General features: G+C 37.1%; 1 protein-coding gene across 1 annotated transcript in view; it reads right to left on the bottom strand.

Annotated features, from left to right (window-relative positions):
- Window positions 1–2,834: 2,834 nt before the first annotated feature.
- The window catches only part of LOC106936437 (gamma-aminobutyric acid receptor subunit pi-like), a 41,755-nt gene continuing 20,475 nt past the window's right edge, over window positions 2,835–24,114 (bottom strand). Inside the window, exons 2-9 of the mRNA XM_015017446.1 lie at window positions 21,046–21,158; window positions 18,986–19,053; window positions 17,518–17,735; window positions 14,773–14,855; window positions 10,461–10,598; window positions 10,116–10,268; window positions 8,454–8,644; window positions 2,835–7,904 (exon numbers count right to left, since the gene is read on the bottom strand). Coding sequence (XP_014872932.1) covers window positions 7,539–7,904; window positions 8,454–8,644; window positions 10,116–10,268; window positions 10,461–10,598; window positions 14,773–14,855; window positions 17,518–17,735; window positions 18,986–19,053; window positions 21,046–21,158 — 1,330 coding nt within the window. The 3' untranslated portion in view covers window positions 2,835–7,538. The remainder of the gene's footprint in view (window positions 7,905–8,453; window positions 8,645–10,115; window positions 10,269–10,460; window positions 10,599–14,772; window positions 14,856–17,517; window positions 17,736–18,985; window positions 19,054–21,045; window positions 21,159–24,114) is intronic.

Genomic DNA, 24,114 nt, shown 5'->3' with positions numbered 1-24,114 from the left:
ATGCGAAACATTTTGATTAAAGGGGAGCTATTTCAATTATTTGTTTCTGTTAATTCTGATGAGATTTGTTGAGGACATTAGTGAATAAAAAGCATCATGAAGACCAAAAAATACAAGAGAAAGGCCACAGAGAAAGATTAACGACATTTAAAGCAGAATTAAGTTGTAAAATAATATCTAGGCAGGTTTGTAGGGAACATTTTTACAGCTTTGTCCTAATTTTTTATGGAACTGAGATTAAGGTCCAGAACATTGACTTCATTGTGCTTAAGCCCTTTTGTAATAAATTTGGTTGTAAGTCATTTTTCAGTCAGAAGACACAGTCGTGTCCAAACTCTGCTGATTTCTGAAGATATTTCTTCAGTATTTCCACTGAATGTGCTTTTTTTCATGATAACATCTTTTTAATTAAATAAATCCATCTCTATATCAGCAAAACACAAGCTGCTATCCACATACTTCAAAGTTTGGATGTGAAAATGCTCAGGAGGATACTCATGTATTTGAAAAACTAAATATGACCTTTAATGTCAATGAGATAAAAAGTCATCTTTAGTCTATGTAAATATCAAGCCTTAGCTGTAAATATGCTAAAATTTTGGTAAGGCAAATCAAGGAATAAAGAATAAAAAGAGTAATGCAAGAGTTTTTCTGAGGCCCATAAACCCTTTTTTTCTATTTTTAAGCAATTTCCTCTCTAGTTTATCCTCTGGGTACAGCTGGGTAATGAAATCATTAAAAGGAGGAATCTGCGATCTGCTGCTGCCTGGCAGAGCAAAGTGACCTGATATATCCTTAAATGAAAGCATCTTGCACAGCTCTCCCATTAAAACTAATTCAGTGTGTTTTTGTGTGTCTGAGGATCTTAGATCATCTCTTCTTCTGCTCCAAACCTTCAGGGAACTGAGACCCACACAGACCCTCCCACTGGGACTCTGCTGCTCAAACAGCAGAGACTGAAATCAGTTTGTCCTGATTACCTTCCGAAGCATTCAGCAAAGATAAAATCAACATGAGCAGCATTTATATTTATTATGGTAAGCAGGGAAACTTTATCATTTGGCTATATTTGATTGTAAATCAGGATGAATCTGATTATGAGTCAGTTTTTTTGTACTGACTTCATTATTATTGGACATATTTCACGTGTAAAGTGCCTTGGCATTACATTTTTGTGAATATGCACATTGATTTGAATTTAAATTAATTGCATTATTGTAACCTAATTACAGTTTTCAAGTAATGAGTCAAGTAAGTAAAAGGTAGTTATATTACTGTTACCTCTCCGCAAACATTGCATTTTGAAACTGTAATTTTGCATATGAGCGTCTCAAGACAATCACATGTGTCATTGTCATTTACCTTGTTAAAGACGTAAATGTTAAAAATCCTGATTGCATTCAGGAGAGACTTTGATTGAAATGATTTCATTTCATTGCTGTATTTTACATCTATTTGAACGAAGGAGTTTAAACACAAAAGTTATTTTATTTTAAACAGTGGAATCGTCAGAAAGACATGATTTTCTTAAAATATAGTAGAATACATAGAGAATAGATGTAAATATTTAATAAAGTTGTGTAAGAATAATTTTTGGTGATGCACTGTGCATAAAGTTAAAAGAATGAAACAAATCAAGTTTTAAAAAGAGACAGTTTAATTTGATTATATTGTAAATTATTGAATATGCAGAAAGAAATGTATATTCAGGTTGTGCATTGTTTTTTTAATTGAGTAATTAAATAACTAATTACTTTAAAAAATTAATAATTATTAAAATAACCAGATCATTTTCTTGGGGGAAGTAATCAGTAATTAGCAACTAATTACTCTTTCCAACTAACTTGCCCACAAACCTGCAAGAACAAGCTGCTTTAGGCGGTGAACGCATGAAATTATGATTTATTTAGTATTGCTAAAAGAAATGACACTTCATGTGTGTATAAGGACAGAACAAGAGGAATTAATAGTATAATCAAGGATTATATTTTTTTTAATATCTGTTTGTCCAAATACTTTCTGACAGAAAAGGCCTGAAAGATGATAAAACAAAGATAAAGAGGAGGTTTTATGAAAAGTGAATCAAGGTTTCAAATTATTATCTCAACTGATTAAAAGTTAAATCACAAGATTAAGGATCTCTCATAGTTTTTAAGAACAGATTTCATAGCCTAATATTCTAACACCTAACATTATTTTGAGGAAGAAGAAAAAGAAGGAAAGAGAGAGAATGATTAGGAAGTTAACGAACCACATCTTGTTCATTTGCTTCCAGCACTACGACCGTCCAATCAGGACAGGAGGACTGAGGGTCAGAGGCAGCTGCTCGTTTTCACATATTCAGTTTTCTCCGTCTCTCAGCGAGCAGAAACCTTTTCCACCTTTTGGTCTGTTTACTGGTTACTTTGAGACGAGCAGCAGTGTTTGTCTCTCCTAGCATGGGATGGGATGTACTGACACTTCCTCACTTTGCATTTGGAATTGAGCGATATTCAGGAAAAACAACAAAAAATGTATCACTGATGGCACGATCACTCGTTTGACCATCGTTCTTTCACCTCGTCAGGATCTGAACTAAATATCCATCCTGCTTTTATTTGTTTCTAAACCGACGTGCACAATAGCAGATTTTCTTTTCTTATCTCCTCGCCGATAAAATTAACAAACCAGTAATGTTTATTACCAGTCTTTTAATGTTCCTTTATTAAAATTACAAGCTGCATCTCCATCTTTTTTGAAGGATGAGTCGGTTCTTCAGCTCTTAGCGCTGCTGCTGGATGATGGAAAGCTACTTAAACACCTTCAAACAAAATTGGCAAAGCATCAACAAATAACACATTAAACCTTTTTATTGCTATTATTCACATTCATACACCAGATAAACATGCATAGTGGTATTGTTTATTTACAGCAGATAAAGCAACTGGATGTTACAACTGTGTATAAATACATTTGACAAGAAAATGTCCCGTGAAGTAAAGTTGTCCCCTCAGTTATAACTGACAGATCCCCCCCTCTGGGGCATGAAAGGTCTCTGTTTTCCATTTTCCTTTAAATATATCCCTCCACTGTCCCAGAGATGTCCTCCAGCATCGTGTCCGTCCAAAACTACGTTCATTCAGTGTGTTTTTAAAACATGACTGGATCCGATGCGGCGAGGGATCGGTGTTCTTGGTGCTGTGGCTCTTTGGCTCCACATTTACATGCATATGTTAAGCTTATCTAGCTTAGCAAAGTAATAATAATGATAATAAATATAAAAAGCAAATGTTTTCCAACATCCACAGAGAAGATGTCGCTCACAGTTTGGTGGGAGGGCCTGGAAAATTTGACCAAATTTAAATTTTCTAAATTTTAACTCTCGTGTTTGGCAATGAGCACTCTACGAACCCAGTCCTCACAATTAGCTTTTTACAGTGACTAATTCTGTACGTTAGACAAAATAAAAGAATGTAGAAGGAAAAGAGGTACACCTAAAACCATGCAGAAAGGAAAATACAAACTAAACAGATCCTACTTTTCATCAAACATCAGGCAGAAGAGAGAATTGAAATGTTTGTCAGTGAAACAGATATAAAACCATGGAGCTAAAGCAGGTCGTTGACTGTACATTGACAGTTTAGCTCTCCATGACAAACCCAAAACGAGTTCTTGAAAAATGAACTGTGGTTTTAATTCACCAACCTTCAGTTTTTCACAGTAATACTGAGTAAACGGCAAGAAATAAACATGCATCTCCTTAGTTCAACTGAATCCTGTTGTGTGAGTGTTTTCATCTGCTCGCCTACAACATGCGGTTTGTTATGTATTCTCTAGTGACTACAGAAACAATCATGGTAGATTCTTTTTAGCAAAGCACTTTAAGCATTTGACACTAAAGGGAAAACTAACAATAATGAAAGCATCTTCTTTGGCTCAAATTCCTGCGAGCAAACAAACCAAGGCATTGTTAAATCGGGTGTGTTATGTTTTTGCACCTGCTGTCCAGATTATAATGTGGTGGAGGTCACCGCATTACAGATTAGTCAGAGGGAAAACTGAAAGCCCAAAGAGAAATGTCACAAGTAAACAAAAATAAAGTTAAAAAATAAAAAATAGCATATTTTATGCTCCCTAACAGAATGATAAAATTGTTCTTCTTTCAAAGAGAACAACATCAGGCATATCATTATGATCACCAGCCAAATACTGGACTGGTTCCCCCTTCTTGGCTGCAACTTTAAGGATTCATGTCAGTCCAGAGGATTTAGATTTGGGAGGTTTGAAGGCCAAGTCAACACCTCAAACATGTTGCTGTGTTCCTCAAACAGAGAAGGTACATTCAGACAACTGCACTGCTTCCATAGATGGGTGTATAACAATGGGTCAAAGTCAAAGTAACATCCACCAAGACGTTTTGCAGCAGAACATTGTCATTATCATGCTAATGTAACTTGCCTTCTTTTCGCTTCGTGGTGCTTTGTGTTCCCCAGATGGCCAACGGAGGCTCACTGGGCCATTCAGGGATTATGAAAGATAATTTAATTCATCAGATTGTTGGTTATTTCAGCACTGGACAGGAGACACCATGAGGGTCTGTGTATTTTTGCCTGCTTCTTTGAGAACTGGTATTAAATTAATCAGTAATTTGGTCAGCGGTGTCTTTTCTGTTGGATAGATCCAGTCTATCTAGCGGCCAGCCTGTACATGAATGACCCTGTCACAGAGTCACAACTTCTCCTGCCTTGGACCACTTTAAATAGAGACTGACCACTGCAGACAGGGATGCTGGATGCTCTGACCCAGTCACAAGGCCACTATAAACTCAGGTCCTGTTTCCCCATTTCCCTCTTTGCAACACATCAACTGTGGGCACACAGTGACAAAGGGTGTACTTTTGTCCTGTAGTTTGTTATGACCATTACACCTTGATGTGTTCAGTGGACACAATGGTTTCCTATTGTTTATTTCTGTGAAGTTGCTGCAAAAACACAATCACTGGCTACACGTAGAATGCTTTTTATGGCTTTTAAAATGTAATAAAGATGTTGTAGCCACTTGCTGCCCCATCATGGTTATGTTAGCAGTCACTGGAATGGCATTTCCCCCTTCTTTGTAAAAGTTGAATCATGAAAACCAAGAAATGCCATGCTGTTCTGTTTTTGTTTTTCACAGTGCACAGAGGCTTTTGTCCTCTTTGTTTATTTTGGCCATTTCATTCCCATTCCACAAAGTCTGGCTACTACCTTATGTTTTTACAAAACCCAGCGAGAAACAATTGCTGAAGCCGCAGAGAGAAATACTGCATAAATAACGTATCTGATTGTAGTTTGAAGTGTGGCAGTCCTACAAATCCACATGTCTGATCTGTTACTCCTGCTCTGTGGGCATCGACTCCACAGCGTGAATTAGCAAAAGCTTAACTATCTACATACAGAGTTTATGATATGGTGATAACAGTTTGTTTTTCTGGATTTATCAGGTTTATTTCGTACCACAGAATTGATTATAAAGAGAATAATGTTTCCTTTTCCCCCTCAGTGGGAAAATCTAGTTCAATTTAAGGCGAGTCTCAGGAGACAAGATTGTAATTTACCACGGCATCACATGAGCAGGCAGTGTTGACAATAATTAAATATCCCTAAAAAAGCATTTTTTATGATTAGCTACTACTTCAGAAGTGGTTTGATGTTTACAGTGGGAGGAAACATATTTGAGACACCTCCTTTTTAAAAGATTTTCCATTTTGGAGAGGTCTGCATCATGAGAAACAGAATCTCAAAGGAAATCCAGACAAATCCTGTACCATCTGCATATGAAGTGGGTTTGTTTCTTTTCAGTTTGGCACATTTATTCACCATTTATGCCACATAATTTCTCTTATACCTCTGGTATTTTAGGATGAACCATTTCTTACACTTTCTTTTTATGTTTCATGTTATTTAATAACATGTACTGTATTCATAAAATTCAGAATGTGAAATTTCTTAATAGGGAGTGGATACAGAGGGCTTCAGAGTTGTATGATGATTAATGTGATAAAATTGGTTTATAAATGACTAAAGGCCACTATATATGTTCATATTCTCAATAAAAAAACAAAAAATGCAAGCAAAAAAAATAACTCACAGAGTTACAGAGAAAAGATTTTTCCAGCTCCTTCAGGAGCGATCCTCCATTTGGAGAATGTTTTAGAGTTTTTTTCTTTTTTTTAACAAACTCCATGATGGGTCTTTTTCACCTCACAACTGTCATTTGTTTTTTTCTCTACTTCCTCCTAAATGTTGCAGGAAACAGAAGATGAAGTTATAAAATATCGATGATCAGTCCATCACAGCAGAAAATCAAAGTGCTGTGGGAATTTGCTCTCACCTAACAGCCCTTGTGAAATCTGTCACAAAGCCTTTAATCACAGCTCCATCTTAAAATGAATATATCCCAACTAGAAGGAAAGCAGTAGCCTTTTCTTACTTTTGGATTGGTAAAACTGTTCAGACCTTATGTTCTCTGATTAAAGCTGGCCGTTTCGTTTTAGCAAAATAACTGATTTATTTAGAAAAGCAGGAATTGAAAGTAAACAGGTGAATCCAAGTAAATTAAAATATCATTAAAAACCTGCATGTAATATAGTGTCATTTCCATTCATTTTGATTACACCTAATGAAAACTCCAAATTTAATTTCTCAGAAATTTGAATATTATATCAGACCAATGACAGAAAAAAATGCTATAATTTACAAATATCAGCATTGAAAATCAAGGCAAAGACTTCTAATTTGCAAGAAATAAAAATTCATTATTATCAAGTTGGTTGAGTTCTGTATCTTAGTATATTACTGGGAAGTTGTGTGGAAGGAAAAAAGTAAAGTAGAAAAAAGGTGCAGCCTTTTTTTAGTGGAGCTCTTCATAAAACTGACTGTGGAAATTCCCACTAATTTTGGAAGAAACAGCATCTGCCGGTGTTGTTCCACCTTGTTTTAGCAAACCTAACGTCAGCGCAACAATCAACATTTAGAGCACTTTATGCTTCCCTTTGTTAACAAACAATATGGAGATCCTCATTTAGATTTCGAGCAAACTACCCTAACCTAATCCTAATACAGAACCTATGAAGACAAACGACACCAGAGCCAACAATCGGAGCAGATGAAGGCAACCAGCTGCCACGCTGAGCCACACTGAACCAGCAGTTCATGCAAAAGAGCAGAAACCAATTATTGAGCATCTATATTGTAAATGGGGATACTTTTCACCGGACTGCTATTTCAGCTATCAATTATATTCTAATTTATTGAAATGCACCTGTTTTGATATTCAAAATGAAGCTGCAGTTCTATTTTTAAATAAATAAATAAATAAATAAATAAATAAATAAAACCAATGGTCTCATTTGAATTTGCTACTTTGCTTATGAAACCAAATATAGAAACGGTATAAACCCATCTCAGAACACACCTTGTTAATGCTTTCTGTACATACATACAGTAAAATACACTTCTTGCCTACATACACTCTTTGCCTCACACTCTCAGAGACACACTGCCGCTCTAAAGCCGATACTAGAAGTACAGATAATATGTCCAGTAGAGCAGGTTGACAATGACGAAAGAAAGGGGGAAGGTGACTCTGGAGTAGTTGTCTATGTGGTGGGGGTTCTCGATGTGACAGCAGCTTATAAAGCGGAGGATTTTGCGCAGTGTGGCAAGAGTGGTGAGGCACCAGTTGGTGGGTTCTGGAGGGGACACTTCAGGCTTGGGCTCACTGCCTGAAGGACTGGAGGGGCTGACGCTGAGTTCTGCCGAGGCAGGCGCCGGCGGCGAGGTGACGGCGGGCTCCTTGCGTCTCTTGGCTCTGCTGGAGTGAGTGGAAATGGTGGTGATGATGCCGTTCATTTCGTCGTCCATGTCGTACATGTGGTGGCCGTACTGCAGGACAAAGGTCAGGTGGATTAGAAACTTGATAAGCGGTAAACATGACTATTACAACAAAGATGATCATCATTATGGCAAACAGAATGACTAGAATCACATTTATTACCGCAGTAAAGATGTATAAAAGTCTTTAAACCTTTCAAACATACAACAAAACGAATGTTTCCTGAGCTTCCTAAATGCTTCGGTAAAGTCAGATTAAGATAGTTTCTGAGCAAATCGCTGTTCAGTTGGGCCAATTACCAATTACAATTTTTCCACCATCATCTCAGCCGCCTGAGATGATGGTGAGCTGAAGATACAAGAGTTCAAGTGACGACCCAGCAGTCTGGATGATGTCGAAAGATTGTGCAAAAAGAAACAGCAAAGGTGCCATAAGCTATTGCTATTTTCATTTTGTCCCAATTATTTTTTAATGTGAGATATCGTTCTCACCACTGCTTCAAAAAGTGAAATTAAAAGTTTAGTGCCAATAACTGTAGACGGTGTTGTATGATTTTGAACATTAACAACAAAGTTTTTAAACATACAGCAGAGTCTCACCATCAGCATGTGAGCATCAGCATGAGTTAGCGTGCAGAAGTGGGCCACGGCGTACTCAATAAGCGCTCCAAAGATGAAGCTGAAGCAGATTCCCAAGTAGACGTCGATGGCCTTGATGAAGCAGTTGGCATTGGGCAGCGACGTCCGCGCTCCCATCATCAGGGTGGTCATAGTCAGGACTGTGGTCACTCCTGTCAAACAATAAAACCAGCATTGGTCTGTAGAGATATGTGGTAAACATGTTCAATGGTTGATTCAAGCCCCCAAAATTCTAACAGCCAAAACTAAATGAATTCTCTTTTAATGACTAAAACGTTGGTCTGAAGGTTTCTGAAAACCACTCAGTATCACATCTGAAAGCATTAACTGTCCTTACTCTTTCCACATTTATTACCTTATAGATTTATTCTAAAAGCAATGAGTATAGATTTGTTTAGAAAAATGTCTACACAATGTTTTTTTTTTCTAGTTTGCGCTAGAATTTGCGTTTCACAGAAAACTAACTGGTAACTACTGGTGCGCAGTTTTTCTTTTTAAAATATGCAATAAATTTAACACCAACGCTGTAAAAGTTTCAGTCAAATGTAAGAAAAAAAAAAAGCCAGGGGCTAAATCTGGTACATTGGAGTTTTATGGAGTTAATGTTCCTGAATAAGTAAACTCAAATTAATTTATAAAAGTTTAATTTTAAAATTTTAATTATCTATTTATACTGATGAAATGTTTATGACGGAGTGGCAGAAAGCGATGGCGTCTACAAAACGCATCTGGTGTTTAGCAGTTATACATTTTCCCATGATTGCATAGAGATATTCTATAGTGTCTGGTCAACACTCAATCATGAAAGGATTATGGTAATTATAGTTTAATTGTCTAAACTCTGCAAATTGGACAATTTACAAAGTGTTAAAGAGAATTAAGGTGGTCAGTGGATGAAACATTAAACAGATAATTTAGCTCATTATAGCAAACAAGCAAGACGGATTGAAAATTGGCTTGATTGTGATGGATCCATCCCACTTCCCCAACCTTCAGCTGTTCATCTGGATCATGTTCAATAACGAGAAAAAAATAAACCTTGTGTAAAGTTTATTTTTTACAGGGCCATAAAATTTCAAATAGCACGACTACAGTAAAAGAAATTGAATGAAATTCCCTAAAATATAACACCAACAATTCCCAGGGAACGAGGACCAACAGACATCATGAAAGATTCAGCTGACTGTCATGTGCTCCGATGATTAATATTCTGTCAGCTTTTAAAGGTTAGAATGAGAGCAGTCAGGTGGGTTTCAGGGTTGCAATGCTTAGCTCAAACAGAATCAATTTAGATCTTTGAGCTCAAACTTAAACCAAGATTTGACCTGAATGCATCTGCAATTCATCCATCCAGCCACTGCCTTTCACTCACTCAAGATGGGCTGTGGACTGCCTGAAGAGGAGCTGCAACGCCCAGAGTCAAAATAAGTTGTATGTCTAAGCTGCAACGTGATTCACAAACTCCTGAACGGTGGGAGTTCAAAGAAGTTCCTCATCACATTTTTTGTCATAAGTTAGTTTTTAATTAAAACAACAGTTCAAAATATCATGAAAGATTTTTGTTTGGCTGGAAAATTGTCAGACATAATAGAAAAATATTCTCGAGTCAGATTTGATGAATACCTATGCAAATTCGAGCCGGAACAGAGGATAAGGAAATCCAGAAGGACACCCATGAGAGGACCACCAGCAGGCTGGAGGGGACATACGTCTCCAGGATGAAATAGAGAATGCTCCTTTTCAGCTCGAAGTGGAAAACCAGCCTCGGGTAATGGCCTTCAAGAGACGAGAGAAAAATTAAGAAACAGCCATGAAAGAAAGAATGTAGATGCCAATTTAAAGCACAGTTGAGTTTAGAAGAAGTTTAGAAAAACTTACCTAAGTGATATAATTCAAAATATTCAAAGATAAGGCCCTTCTTTTAAACCAAACTCAAACATTAGTCAGATATGTTGTCTCCCTTCTCACCTGTTTCGTAGATAGCTTCTGAGACAGATGTGTAGTGGTCCTCCACGGTGTACTGAGCCAGTTGCAGGGTGTCTAAACCGCTGACAGACTCATTTCCTCGGGTCCAGTAAAACATGACATCGTTGATGTTGTAGCCCCCTGAAAAAGAGCAAAGAGATTAAATCTTTTCTTTCAAGTTTGTGTGTCTATAGAATGTAGCCAGACCATTTTTTAATCCCTTGTTTTTATTCTTTGTTTTATGACTTTATTGTTCATCTTTTTGGCAACAATGTGTGACGTGGTTCTTCATTTTATTCATAGGGTATCTGTGTTGTTATGTCTGAGCTGGAATATCACATCATCAAATGTCTCTTTCTTAAATTCACATAAATAAATAAATATGTTGGTTTGCACTTTGTAATGTGGAAGAATTTGTTTATACGCACCTAAATAACTGCAGTTCCTTTTGAAACGTGGAACATGGAGACATGAGCATTAAATCAGTGCTACAGATGTGGATTTTACAGCAACAGAATAACTGATGTTTCCTTTGCTAAAGCCTAAAGTGGCAATGAGAGAAACAGCAGGGAATGTTAATGGCTAATAGCTGTGCAATGTTCTGATCTTATTAAGACTCGGTTGTTTAGGAATGGAGCTTCACAGTGGGGGCCTGGCAAACTAGGCATAATGCTAAATATCTGCAACAAGAAAGACGTTGGAGGGAAGCAAAGTGAAGTTCTGAAACAGCAGACCTCCATTTAACATTTAAAAGTGAATCCATGAGAGTTCAAAACTTTTAAAGCAACATCACGTCTTACATTAGCAGCTGGTCAGGTGGAAGTTTACATTTCCATAATCCTAAACTGCACTGGAATGATTTAGATGAAAGGATATTCATGTTTCAGAATGTCCTAGTCAAAGTTCAGACCAAAACATGACTTAAAATGCTATACAAATTATTGCAACACTGATTCCAATCTGACTCAGTTTCAGCTTTTTTGTAAAGACAAGAAAGAAAAAAAGTTTAGTCTGTAGAAATGCAAAGCAGAGAAATACCCTTTAACATGGCTCTGCAAGCACTGAATCCTGGGGTATTAAATAGACATGCATGCCACACTTTTCAGATTTATTTTTATTTTTTTTAGTTCTTTAAATATATTGTGCACTTTTTCTTCTACTTTACAACTGTGAATTCCCCTGTGATGATCTCTTTCCTGAAATTTAAATAACATACAAGCATTGGAGTTTGTGGTTGTGATGTGACAGAGTGTGGAAACGTTCAAAGGGATGCTCATGCATGTACTTCTGTTCCTTCACTTAATCAAAGAAGATAACAAAAAAGTGCAACAAGATCCTGGTGAGGAGCATCACTCTTACCTCGTACCATAACACAAACAGACAAGGCATGCAGACAGCGCAACTGAGATAACCCGATTAATTATTGCTCAAAGAAGGCCTGAAAAAATCTGATGATCAAAGAGAACACAGTCATGTGTGAAAGGGTTTACTGTAGCAGCATATGCGTCTAATATTGTAAGGTTATAGGAACCATCATGTGGTTGATTTTCAGTTCTAAAAGCCAGACTTGCTCATTTAATGAGGTTAAAAGTCTCAGATGCATTTTCCAAATGTGTCTGCAGAGGGAGTAAGAGAATAAGAACCGTAGTTTGGACCCCTGCAATCCCCTGTCAGAAATGATGCTTCATTTCTCACTGTTCACCCTGAACCAACCCATATGAAAAGATGAAGCTGAAGCCAGTTGGTCTGTTGATGAACTTGGTTCCTCAGCATTTCATGTGTGGCGAGGGTCTTCACCTTACTTAATCTAAAGTCATGGACTGATGAGCAGTTAAATGTGGGGTACGGTTGACTTTGATGCCTTCAACAAATCAGTTTTGTCTCTAACCGAGGTTCTTAAAGGAAGAACTGATCAGTTTTCTGACCTGCAGCGCTGGCACGACACAGGAAGTTAAACGTTGACATGGAAAAGTCGGCCCTTCGGTTCCACATTCTAACAACAGACTTTGCCAAAGGTGGCATCCAGCACCGACATTTTATTTCAAGCTCTACAAAAGAATGGCATTTGTTAATGTCTATTGCTGCCAAGAAGCACTAAATATTTTACTGCATCCTAATTTAAACACCCCACACACTCCCACAACAGCACTGCCTTTAAAGCTCCCTCCTGCGCAGAGGATCCAATTCTGGCACGGCTTTAAAAGAAATAAATCCTTGGATATACATTTTCATAAAGAGACACCGGGACAGCTAGAGGAGGACAGGATGTGATACAGAACCGAAACTGAACATCAGGAAGGGATAGAAACAGAACTGAGGGAGGAAAAGATAAGAAAGAGATATTTAGCCAAGAATTATTGAGGGTCCAGAGGAAGAACCCACCTCTCAGTTACCTGACTTTATCCTTAAAATGTCTTTCTGTCAGCTAAGTGGCCCTGGAGCTTGAGGTAAAGGTTTTGTGTGGAGCTGAGGGTTTGGTTGGCTTCTGGCAGGGATCAGACTGAGCCTAGTCTGGCTGGCTGTCATTTTACAGAAAAAAACAAAAACAAAAAAACTAAAGCAAGCTGGGAATAGAAAGTGGAGGAAGATGTAAAACATGTTTATATCCACAATGTCACCAAAGAATAAACCTTCTTTCAATTATAACAACTTTTTTATTTTAGGTACTCTTTACTTTATTCATGACCCCAAAAAACATATATAATATACAGACAAATACAATTAGACCAAACTGTTCCTGTTATAAAGCAGTTAGGGTAAAAAATTTGATTTTTTATTTTGGTAAATGTTAGAATAATAAGGGGAAGATTTTTTTTTCAAGAATTGTTATTCTGCAAAATTTTACCAAGTATGTTTGCACACCTGAAAAATAATAAACTAACTTGCTAGTAACTTTTCAGCAAGATTTAAGAGCTTGTTTTAAGTAAATAATTTCTTAGCATTGAATAAAGTGCCAGTTCCACAGGCAGATTATTTCACTCATAACAAGACATTTACAACTAATAGTTTTCCATCAATATTAATAAATTACTGACTTAAAATATACTCATGTACTAAGGTAATTGAACTGCAAACCAGACCAGAAACACTTGGTAAGAATTTGTGTTTTTGCAGAATAAAACTTTCTTCAAATTCAGAAGTTTACAGATATTTCACAAATATGAGGTAGAATTGCTTTTAGAACTGTATATGTTGGATCGTAGGTTGCATGATGGTGCAACCAAAGAAAATAATTTATGCCTGAGCACATTGGCAAACTTTAATCCAGCTTCTTGTGCTGCTTCTGAAGTAATGGCTTCTTCCACTCAGAGTGGCTTTTCAGCCTGTGTTGGTTCAGGACACATTTCACTGTAGAAACCAATACAACTTCTTACATGACTTCCGCTTTTATTCTAGAGTTGGTATGCTTATTTCACACCAAAACATGAAAGAAGGTGTTTTTATATGATATGAATACACAACTTTCTGGCTCTCATGCAAAATGCATAAATTAAAAATTATGCATTTATGCACACCAGCCCCACAGCGCCATGCTATGCTTGGTGCAGAGACGAAGCAGCTCTACACTCAGCTCCCTCCTCGACTTGTCTCTAAGGCGGAGGACGGGGAAGCACCGTATGACATGTGAGGCTATCAGCACAAAGCGGAGCCGAACACAGAAATGCATCCCATACTTTCAGAAGTTTCAAAACCGTGTCTACTGATGGTTCCACTTATGGAGGATTATGTTCTTTGTTTGGTCTGTCACAGAAAGCCTGAGTGAAATACATTGAGGTTTGTGTTTGAAACAAGACAAAGTGTGAGAACGCACTCTGCTGCAAGGCAGCGAAGGTGTGGCTGGATAGACACTGTTTGTGCTTTATCCGTGTTAAAGTAATATAAAAGCCTCACGCTCTGTCAAGGTTTAAAGGGTTCCTAAGGCTTCACAGAAAGTGTGCAGCTTGTACTTTTTCTACTCAGCAACTCTTCACTAACAAAGTAGATAATTTTCAAGCACAACCCTCTGGCTTTGTGTTTGTGTGTTTTCTTTTTAATCAGAGTCGGCTGTTCCAGTGCCAAACAGATTATTCCATTTTTACCTAAAATGTCCCAGCTTCTGATGCACTGTGACATCAGTGTTTTGTTGTTTTTTTTGCACACACACAGGCAAAGATTGCACTTGCTTTTGCAAGCAATGTAGAAGATGAGAGAAAGTGATGTGTCTGATCCCTCGTTTTGATCACATTCACTTGAAATCACACCCACCCACCAACTCTCTGCCCCTGGCTCCAGGAGCATGGCTCAAATGTTCTTAACAAAGAGTGAAGTGTCTTACAGCTCTCTAGTTGTAACGTGCAGGTCTGCTTGTCCATTGGGTACTTCGTCAGATCCATGTTGCACGCCACAGTGGTGGTGATCCTGAAGAAAAAGAATAATGTTTTTTTCCCTTATTAGAATCCATATTTACATTTGAAGGGATGACAGTTGGCGTCACTGATCAGTGATAAACTCATCAAAGGCTCTCATTCTTACCACAGAACATGAAACGTATGAGATGCAATGAATGAGAAATGAATCCCATGGCGTTTTAGCAAATTGTATCAAATTCAAAGCAAAATGTAATTTTACAGCACATTAATAAAAAAAAAAAAAACACAGAAGTACCAAATTGATCCTAATTATATAACAGTAACAAGCAGATCACATTATTCATAACAGCCACATTAGGGATTCCTCTGGCATTTATCAATATGTTACCACAGAGATGTTATACAGCTAATTAGATCTGTAATTATCAGGCGTGGAGAGACACTGCGATGGATGACATAATGCAGCCATGACGCATCATATCTGGAGGCCTTCACTTTTCATCTTTTCCTCCAGAAATAACTGCATTCAGACACAGCGCCCTCTGCAGGTCCTGGCATCTCTGGTAATGATGTGAAAAAAGCCTTAAAATACATCAATATTTTTATTAAATCATCTTATTGTCTTTTTTGAAACCTACAACGATCCACATGGTTTAAAGGGATTTTTTTCTTCCTTTGGCCAAGATGTTTAGAAACTTTTAATTGCCAAAATTGGTAAAAAAAAAAAATAAAAATAAAAAATAAAAAATAACTGAAAGAGAGACTAAATACCCTTAAAATGGAAAAGACAGGAGAATGTTAACAGAGCATGTAAAAAGCTCGACCAAGCTTTTTACAACAATGAGCGATGTTATTTATATAACAATATGTTATTAATAGATTTATAAGTTATTAACACCCACCATGTTGATTAAAAGCAACTTTTTTATTATGATAATCTTTCAGCTTATTAGATTTTTGTAAATTGTTCAGAGCAAAATTCTGTTACTGCAATGAAGGACGGACCAGTAAGTGGCAGCGTTAATCAGTGATTACAGAGAAACTTTCTGCTATTCCCACTGCAAACCACTTCTTCACTTTGACTCTAGCTTTCATCATCCATGTCCCATCATAAGGTTTTATTGTGATGAAACTTGGTCATCTTTAACTTGATGTTTGTCAGTATCTTACCACAACATATAAAAGGACATACATGATCTAAAAAAGGGGCCTTGTTAAAATCCTTTAAACTGCTGGGAGATTCACTACAGTCACTCTGACACTTGTAGCTCTTTCCCTCCTGGCCAGCAGTGAAACACTCAGCATAGCTGTCCTTTCTTCCTTTTTCCTCCAGCATCATACATTTCTCACCTCGCTCTGTCCCCTTTCACAGCTTGAATCCCCTGAGGTTGCCATGCTTCTCCTGACTTCCTTTTCCTTTTTTTCTTTTGCTTGTTTTATTTTAGCTGGTCCTGTTGAGTGCTTTTCCCTCAACGCTCCCTGTGTCACACTGCGGTGCAGCGAGAGCACCAATTCCTGTGTAAAAGCAACGGCCCATAAAGTCAGAGCCAACCAGAGGGAGACGAGCATCGATCAGCCTTCAAATGGAGTCATCTTGTCCTCAATGCACACGGGTCTTAAGAATGAAAACACTGATCAAAACTTTGACGGGGAAAGTTCACGTTTTCTGTTTTTGAAGATAAGGCTTGTTGCACACAGGGACAATGTTGAGACACCTGGGTAAACCATCCAAACACACACACTAATACTCACCATCCAACCCTGTTTTGGCATGGTTTGTTTTCCATCTATTTAAAACATGTATGTCTGAGTCAAAACTGAAGTCATAGCTGTTGCATTTCATTGATAATTTCTATATCTGCAGTGTTGGGAAATAGAAAGTACATCCCTTTAAGATTCTCCTGGTTTAAGTATCAGAGAATAACAAACAAAGTTCTTATTTAAATCTAACCTCCAGTAACTAAAAACTCACCATGTGTTTTCAGTATAATTATAAATTAAACTAAGGCAAAAGGAAAAAGCTTCTTGTGAAACTAAGTACATCTTTTCAGAAAGATACTGGAAGAAAAATAAAATGCTCTTATTGGATTTAAACTGAACTACACAGCAACTCCTAAAATAAACATTGTACTTATTTTTCAGTCAATAGTTTTCTCCTAGTCCCTTCGTGTTTATAGTCACTAATCAAAGTGTAGAATTGAAGCCGAATTCAAATAATCAGATTATTTCTTTTAGCATTTCTTGAAACATAAGACTCTAGAAATAGGAACATGGTGTACTTTCTTTCTCCCATTCAGAGCATCATGACTGTCGCGTTGACACTCACACATCAAATATAACTGGAAAATGAGCATCATGTGTACTTGGCTGAGAATATTTAATAAGAATGGCACAAACTGCCAAAGGCGTGTCGTTCATACAGCACAATATCTGCGCTACACATCCAAACTGGACTTGGTGATGCTCACACTATCCACACATCAAGAGCTTGTGGACTCAGACAATCCAATAGTCGAGTAATAGTGTGATATAACTCCCAGCGTTGCAATCACATTATCTCAAATTCAGCCCACGCTTCCTCCCCCAGCCTGTTTCTTCTTGATTCCCTGGCCTACTTTTCTATTATCTGCTGGAGCAGAAGAAGAAGAAGAAGAAGAAGAAGAAAAATCGAAACAAAACGAATGACCAACAATGCTTCTTTGTTAGCCCACCTCAGAGCATAAAGGACGGTCCCATTGGGGAAGATGCGGATCAGTCTGTTCTCCACTGTGATATCATGCAGGAAGGATTTTTTGGAGTCAACAATAAAAGTGTCCGGCACCCAGAGAAGCTCCACCAGGCGCCCGTCGAGGCTCAGGCTCTTGTTGCCCTCAAACACCAAGCGCTCATCCGTCCAGCGCTGGCGGAGGAATATGGTGGCTGTGTAGTCCTGCAGGAATTGGGAGAACAAGTTCATCAGACACTTTTAACAGGCATGTCAATAACAGGCTGGCAGTCATGTTGGCTGCTTGATTTGTGTGGATGAAATCGGTTCCTGGAGGCCCCTCTGTGCCTGGGGCCACAATTATGCACAGCAGGGCCTCAAATCAGCAGGTCTGCTCAGTCTTGTTTTTGAAAAACAAGACTGACTTTCTGTGCAAAACACTCAGAGTGCCAAACATGATTACTTCATATAACTAAAGGGAATGATGCAATATTTCCTTTTTCTTTTTTATTTAACAGACGGAAATCTGAAAATTGTAGTTTTCATATCTGTTCAGCCCCACTTACAGCATATTTGATCAATTTATTTTTCTCTTGCAAAACAATTCAGTGTCAGATTGGATCTTAGAACAACCATATTCAAACCATGCAACATATTTTCAATGCAATGTGAGTCTGAACTTGGACTGGGTCATTTTAACACATGAATATACGCTTTGACGTAAACTATTGCAGTGTGGCTCTGTATGCTTAGCGCTGCTTGTTGCAAGGTAGCCTTCAGATACAGTCTATAGTTTTATGAAGGGCATGGTGTGTCCAGAGTGACATCATGTTTCTATGAGTTTTTTTTTCTTCAGCACACATATAATTTTGCATGTCTGAACAGAGTTTTATCTGAACAGAGCATTTTATCCCACAAACTTTGCTGTGTCCCCTACATGGCTTGCAGCAAACTGAAAATAGGACTTTCACAGCTTTATTTTAACAATGGTTTTCTTCCTGCCAGTCTTCCATAAATCCCAGATTAGGGGAGTGCTCAAGTGATAGTTGTACTGTCAAGAGATTATTCCACCCGAACTGTAAACATCTGCAGCTCCTATACCATGGGACTTTTAGCTATTTCATTTTACCTTAAATATTAATGTATCAAGTAATTAAAATATTCACAACGGATCTTTTTCTAAATCCATCTATCCATTTATACATTTGTACAAGTGTGGTAGTGGCCCCCTTAATTAGACTCAGTGTAGTCTTGATTTTTGCATAAATGTCATTGTTATAGTTGGTTTGAAAGCAAAAATGTTATTTTAATCCACAATGTGAAAATACTGATATCTTAAATCTAAAAAGAGCCAGCACTGTGGATTCAACACTTTGTTGGTTTATTGCAGTTAATTTAATTTACGACGCAGTGAAACAAAACACAAAACAACAATATCCACAACAATCCATCAAATGTAAGAGTGAGTATCTTACCATGTTGATCTCAGAAATGGTGTCAATGCTAGCGATGTCCAAACTCATTCCCACCGTCACAGGACCATCTCAAAAACAAAGATAAAACTGTTACTACACATTTACACAACACTGACATTAACATGTCGACGGGTTTGCAAGTGTTTCTGTCAAATGTGTTTGAATGATAGTGGTACATTATTATGGTCTTCAAAGAGAAGGCCATGAAACATACAAGAACAAATATGCCAAGTCTATAGTGTCAAAATAGAAACTGCTTCCAAAAATCCTGGTCTATTTAGACTTAGAAGTTATTTGCAAATATGTCTTCTTTTTCTATCTGAGATGCCAACTATCAGTGAAAATGTTAATTTTTAAAGCACAATTACATGAAAACTTACTGCTAGATTAATGAATATTTTCATTATCACAATGTTATTTGTGTTTGTATTAACAGGCTCTGCAGTATCGGTCAATTTGCTGCAGAGCTTTTATCTTGGTAGGAGAAAACAGCAGTGATCTGGTGCTGTTTTATCAGGGCTAAAAATAATAATACAATAGAAAGACCTACAGTGAATCTCATTATTCCCCTGGACGTTCACACTCATTTTTACTTCAGATTTGTTTTTCCTACCAGGCAAATATAACATCTGGAGCTACTGATGACAGGTTTGTAAAATTTTATTTCACTAATTAGCAAAATAATTTGAGATTTAGTCAATGCCTAAAAGCTCAATTATGGTCTAAAGTCACACACACACACACACACACACAAAAAAATCTGTGCTAAGACATAATAGTTATTTAACAAAATCCCAGAAGAAAAACCAGTAGGGAACCCCAATAATTTATAAAAATAAATCTAGTGTAAGAATTTTTAAAATGTATTTTTTAGTTTGATTAGTTTTAGTTTGGTGGATGTTAACAGTAAACTGTTAGTGGTTCATGGCTAGATCGCTTAGCTTATGAGTCAAATCAACATAGAAATGGTTCAGTGGATATAAAATTTACTTTTTGCCAAGATTCTCTTAGTCCACAGACCCAAATCCTGTAGAAAACTTGCTTTGCGAGTTGAAGAGGAGAGAGTAACCAGAACTCTGGATCATCTAGAGATTGTGCCAAACATAAGGGCCAAAGATTTTACTCCTTTTATGCTCCAACCTTATTGGGCCAACATTGTGAAATGCTGTAGAAAAGGCCTAAGTGCTGCCTTATTGGCTGAAGAGGCTGCATTATTAATGTGGGACTGCCAGAAATTATGCTGAACAAATTAACTAAAATTAAAGGTTGGAGTTATTTAAAGTTTTAAGTATCTGATAATGCTTCTTTAATAAATAACATTTATTTTGAAAGGGCATTTTTATGTTTTCTACAGACATTTTATAGCACAATCAAGTAACTATGTTAACTTCAGTTGTCGTAAAAATGCTACATATATCAAATATGACTTAAAATATGACTTTGTAATTTAACACCTTGAAATTGTGGGAAGCTGCTGCTCTGTCTGAAACTTCGCCTTCAGGAAGTCATCACAACATAGCTCCTCTGTTAACCCTTTAATAACCATCCTACCAGTGATGCTCTCAGAGGTAATTCATATAATAAGTAGATGCTCAGTTCCACCAGATGTTTGCTAATTGCTGCTGGCTAGTCTGAAGGAGAAGAGAGAGTCCCATTGGTTGCCAATAGAGATTAAAGGATTTCTCAAACATGCATGAAAAGACCAAGGCAAAACTCCAGGTATGATTTTGATGAGGGAATAATATTATAACGCAAAGTTAAAAAATAAAAAAATAAAATAAATTTTTACATAAAGCTGCCCCTTTAAATCATTTCAAACATTTTTATCTGCAAAGCCAGAACCTTTCTCTGCGTGTTTCCGTTTTAATGCATTCTCTTTTCTTTACACCTGGATTTCAAAGAATTCAATTACATTTGAGTGTATGAATGGAGGCATGAAATATTCAGCAAGGACATGCAAGCACAATTCTACAATTTGAACTCCTCCCATTCTCCATTACACCACCATCCTCTGACTGTTTTGTCATTTCCACATCTGCATGTCTGTGCTGCTTCCTTACTGTCAAAGAAAGGCCTGAGATACTTGTTGTATCCTTTCATCAGCCTCTGAATGGTAGGAGGCAGAATCTCTCCTTCCTTCACTTCTGCGTTGAGCAGCGAGTTCTCTAACAACCTGAGAACAAAGACAGAGAAAGAGAAAGGCTGAAATAAACGACAGCTCTCAGTTCTCCTCCCCTCTGCAGGTGGATCCTTCTTTGACGAATCCGTAGGGCGTCGACTGCCAGACTTAAAGGGCTGCTGAGCTGCAGATTAAAATGGCATCAGTGAAATGGAGGACAAGCTAAGAATAAAAAATAAATATCTTCAGGCGAATATAATTTAATATAAATTATTCCCTGGCCTTGGTCTGTTTTTCTGTCCATTTTTGTCTTTTATATGGTTGCTTTCATGAGGTTTTTTTTTTTCCACTTCCCTCCCTGAATGCTATCCTTAAAGGCACATTGAAGTGTAGGAAGATGATAATACTGCTTGCAATTTGAAGCAGAGGAACATTCCCAAGCGGTGCGTGTGTGTGTGTGTGTGTGTGTGTGTGTGTGTGTGTGTGTGTGTGTGTGTGTGTATGTTTGAGTGTAAATCACACCCTAAATACAGAGCTGCTCTGAAGAGAAAAAAACCCCGAGGCACGTGCCATGATGTAAGAGAAGCTGAAGCAAGACAGATCAGGCCATGTGCACAAGCTGAAAAAACATTCATCTCCCCACACTGGCAGCGGTCCCCCATGTCACTTGTGAGCTGATGTATGAGAGGAGGAGAGCAAGCACAGAGCCTTAAAATGGGTACAATGTTTGGAGCTCTTTAATATCAGCCCCTACGTGAGTCATGAGCATTTAGAGTGAATATGATTTAATGTATGAAGGCTAAACAAATTAATTGATGTAATTAAACCCCATGTGATTTCAAAGGCTGTCATTCGCAAATTGCAGTGATTGTTTGTTTTGCTTCTAAATGTTCATCTAAACTTTATCCACTGAAAGGAGAAGCAGGTACAAATACTGTCTGGATCGATGAATGGAGAGCCAAAAGAAAACGATTTGGCCAAAAAGTTCCAAAGAATGTACAGCCACATCTCATTAACTTGAGTAAAATTGTACTTAGATTCAAACCTTTATTCTTATTAAGTAAAATACATATCAAGAAAACTTTTTCAATTTGGAAATGTTTTCTTACCAAAAGCTGAGGCCATGCACTTTTCAGCCCCAACTCACGCCTTGTGTAACTTCCCTTCACTGTGCTTTCCATACTTTTTCCTTCCACTTAACATTCCAGTACCATGCTTGGATACAGCACTCTATTAGCAGCATTTTTTTTGTTATTCTTTGATGCAAAGCTTATTCTGATCATTTTGAAACACAGTATATCCAAATAACAGGAGCAAAAATATCTCACAGTCCTGCTGCCTTACTTCACTGCATCAGTTTAGATCTGTATGTGTTTTGTTAGTTTGACGACCAGATAAAAATCCAGATACTTTTGGAAACACTATTCACAAAGTGTGAATACAACGTGTGACCCAAAAATAACACTCCACAGAAAAATCATACGAACGTTTAAACATAAATACAACTAACATCTGCAAATTATTGTTGTTTGTCCAAAATACCCAGAAGAAAAAGACAATTTTGAAGTCTGTTTTCGGACGCTGAGCATAGAAACAGCTATGATTTCACAGATTTCTGAGTAGAAATTCAAAGAAAAATCAACAAAGATAAGAAAGACAAAAAAAAAACTACTGATGTGAAAAACAAAAATAAATGTTCATTCTTTTTCATGATAAGATGATATGGTTCTATGTGCAGGAATTGAAGCTTTTGTTTTTATTAATGATATTTTAAAAATCAATACAATAATTAATGCTGCATGTAAATATTGTTGCAATCATTCACAGCAAAAAGAATAATCCAGATAGTGTTAAGACCAGAAATCAATAAAAAATAATCTGCATTTTAAGCTGCACAGGTTAGCAAAAGAAACTAAACAATGGTGGTCATTATGAGTAAAACGCCAATCTGCTGACATAACTATAGAAATATGGTTATTATCATCAGGAGTGTTTTTGTAACCAGTATTCTACATTCATTGGAGTCATTTTTTTAATGCATGTCTCTACAGTTAAAGCCCCACAATTTCTACTCATCATTTACATTAAGTGTTGCATAAAATAACTGCATCTATTCAGATTTACTATGATGCTGATGTTTATTGTTGCTCTCTTGGTATCAGCAATAGAAATAAATAGCTAAATTACAAACGAAAATGCTCTGCAAACACATTTAAAAAGAGCTAATCATTGTCACAATAATTCATAATTCATATTGCAATAAAAGGAATTTGTGTTAATGATAAATAATGTGAACATTTCTAATCCCTTCCCAAAATCACATGCAATATTTAAAAATAAGAGGCAAGTTCAGAATCAACCTCTACCTGCTCGTGCTTCACTCTCTCTTTTCCGATATAATATTTTTCTCTATTTTTCGTTGTTTTTCACCACTGTACTGTTATGTTTTGTCCCAATTGAAGCCTTCTGCGTCTCATCACCCACTCTCCCCCTCTCTCTTTGTGTATATATAGTCCTTTTCAGTCCTTTTCAGTCTGTTTGCCTGCCAGATTTGTCAGCCTCTTCACCTGCCTGCTTGTTTTCCCACTTTTATTTTTTGGAGAATTGTTTTGTTTGCTGCTATTTATTCCGACCTGTTTCCTTTGACATATTTTTTTTTTATTTTTTTTTAAACGTAACTGTGTTTCTGTCCTTCTAAACTCACATAAAACACACTTGTGTTAAAAAAGAAGGCAAAATATTCAATTCCTATCACTTTAAATGACGATAGGAAGTTTTTATTTTTCTCGGCCATAGCTCCTTTATCTTTTGTTTTGTTTTGTTTTGTTGTTTTTGTCCTGAACCCGACCCCCTGAGTTTTCAAACCCAGGCTTGATTCCACAGTGAAGAAAAAAGAAACTTTTTTTGCCAGAAAGCTCGACTTGTTTCACCTGACTGTGTCAAATCAGCTGAGATGGGGGGGTGCCTCCACCTTGACAGACTGATGCTATGCTGCATAAAGTCCCACTCA

The sequence above is a fragment of the Poecilia latipinna genome, unplaced genomic scaffold, assembly GCF_001443285.1.
Source record: "Poecilia latipinna isolate Pla-1442-1.1 unplaced genomic scaffold, P_latipinna-1.0 Scaffold2143, whole genome shotgun sequence".
NCBI lineage: Eukaryota > Metazoa > Chordata > Actinopteri > Cyprinodontiformes > Poeciliidae > Poecilia > Poecilia latipinna.
The sequence above is the reverse complement of the archived record's forward strand: the minus strand, read 5'-3'. Positions and strand labels throughout refer to the sequence as shown.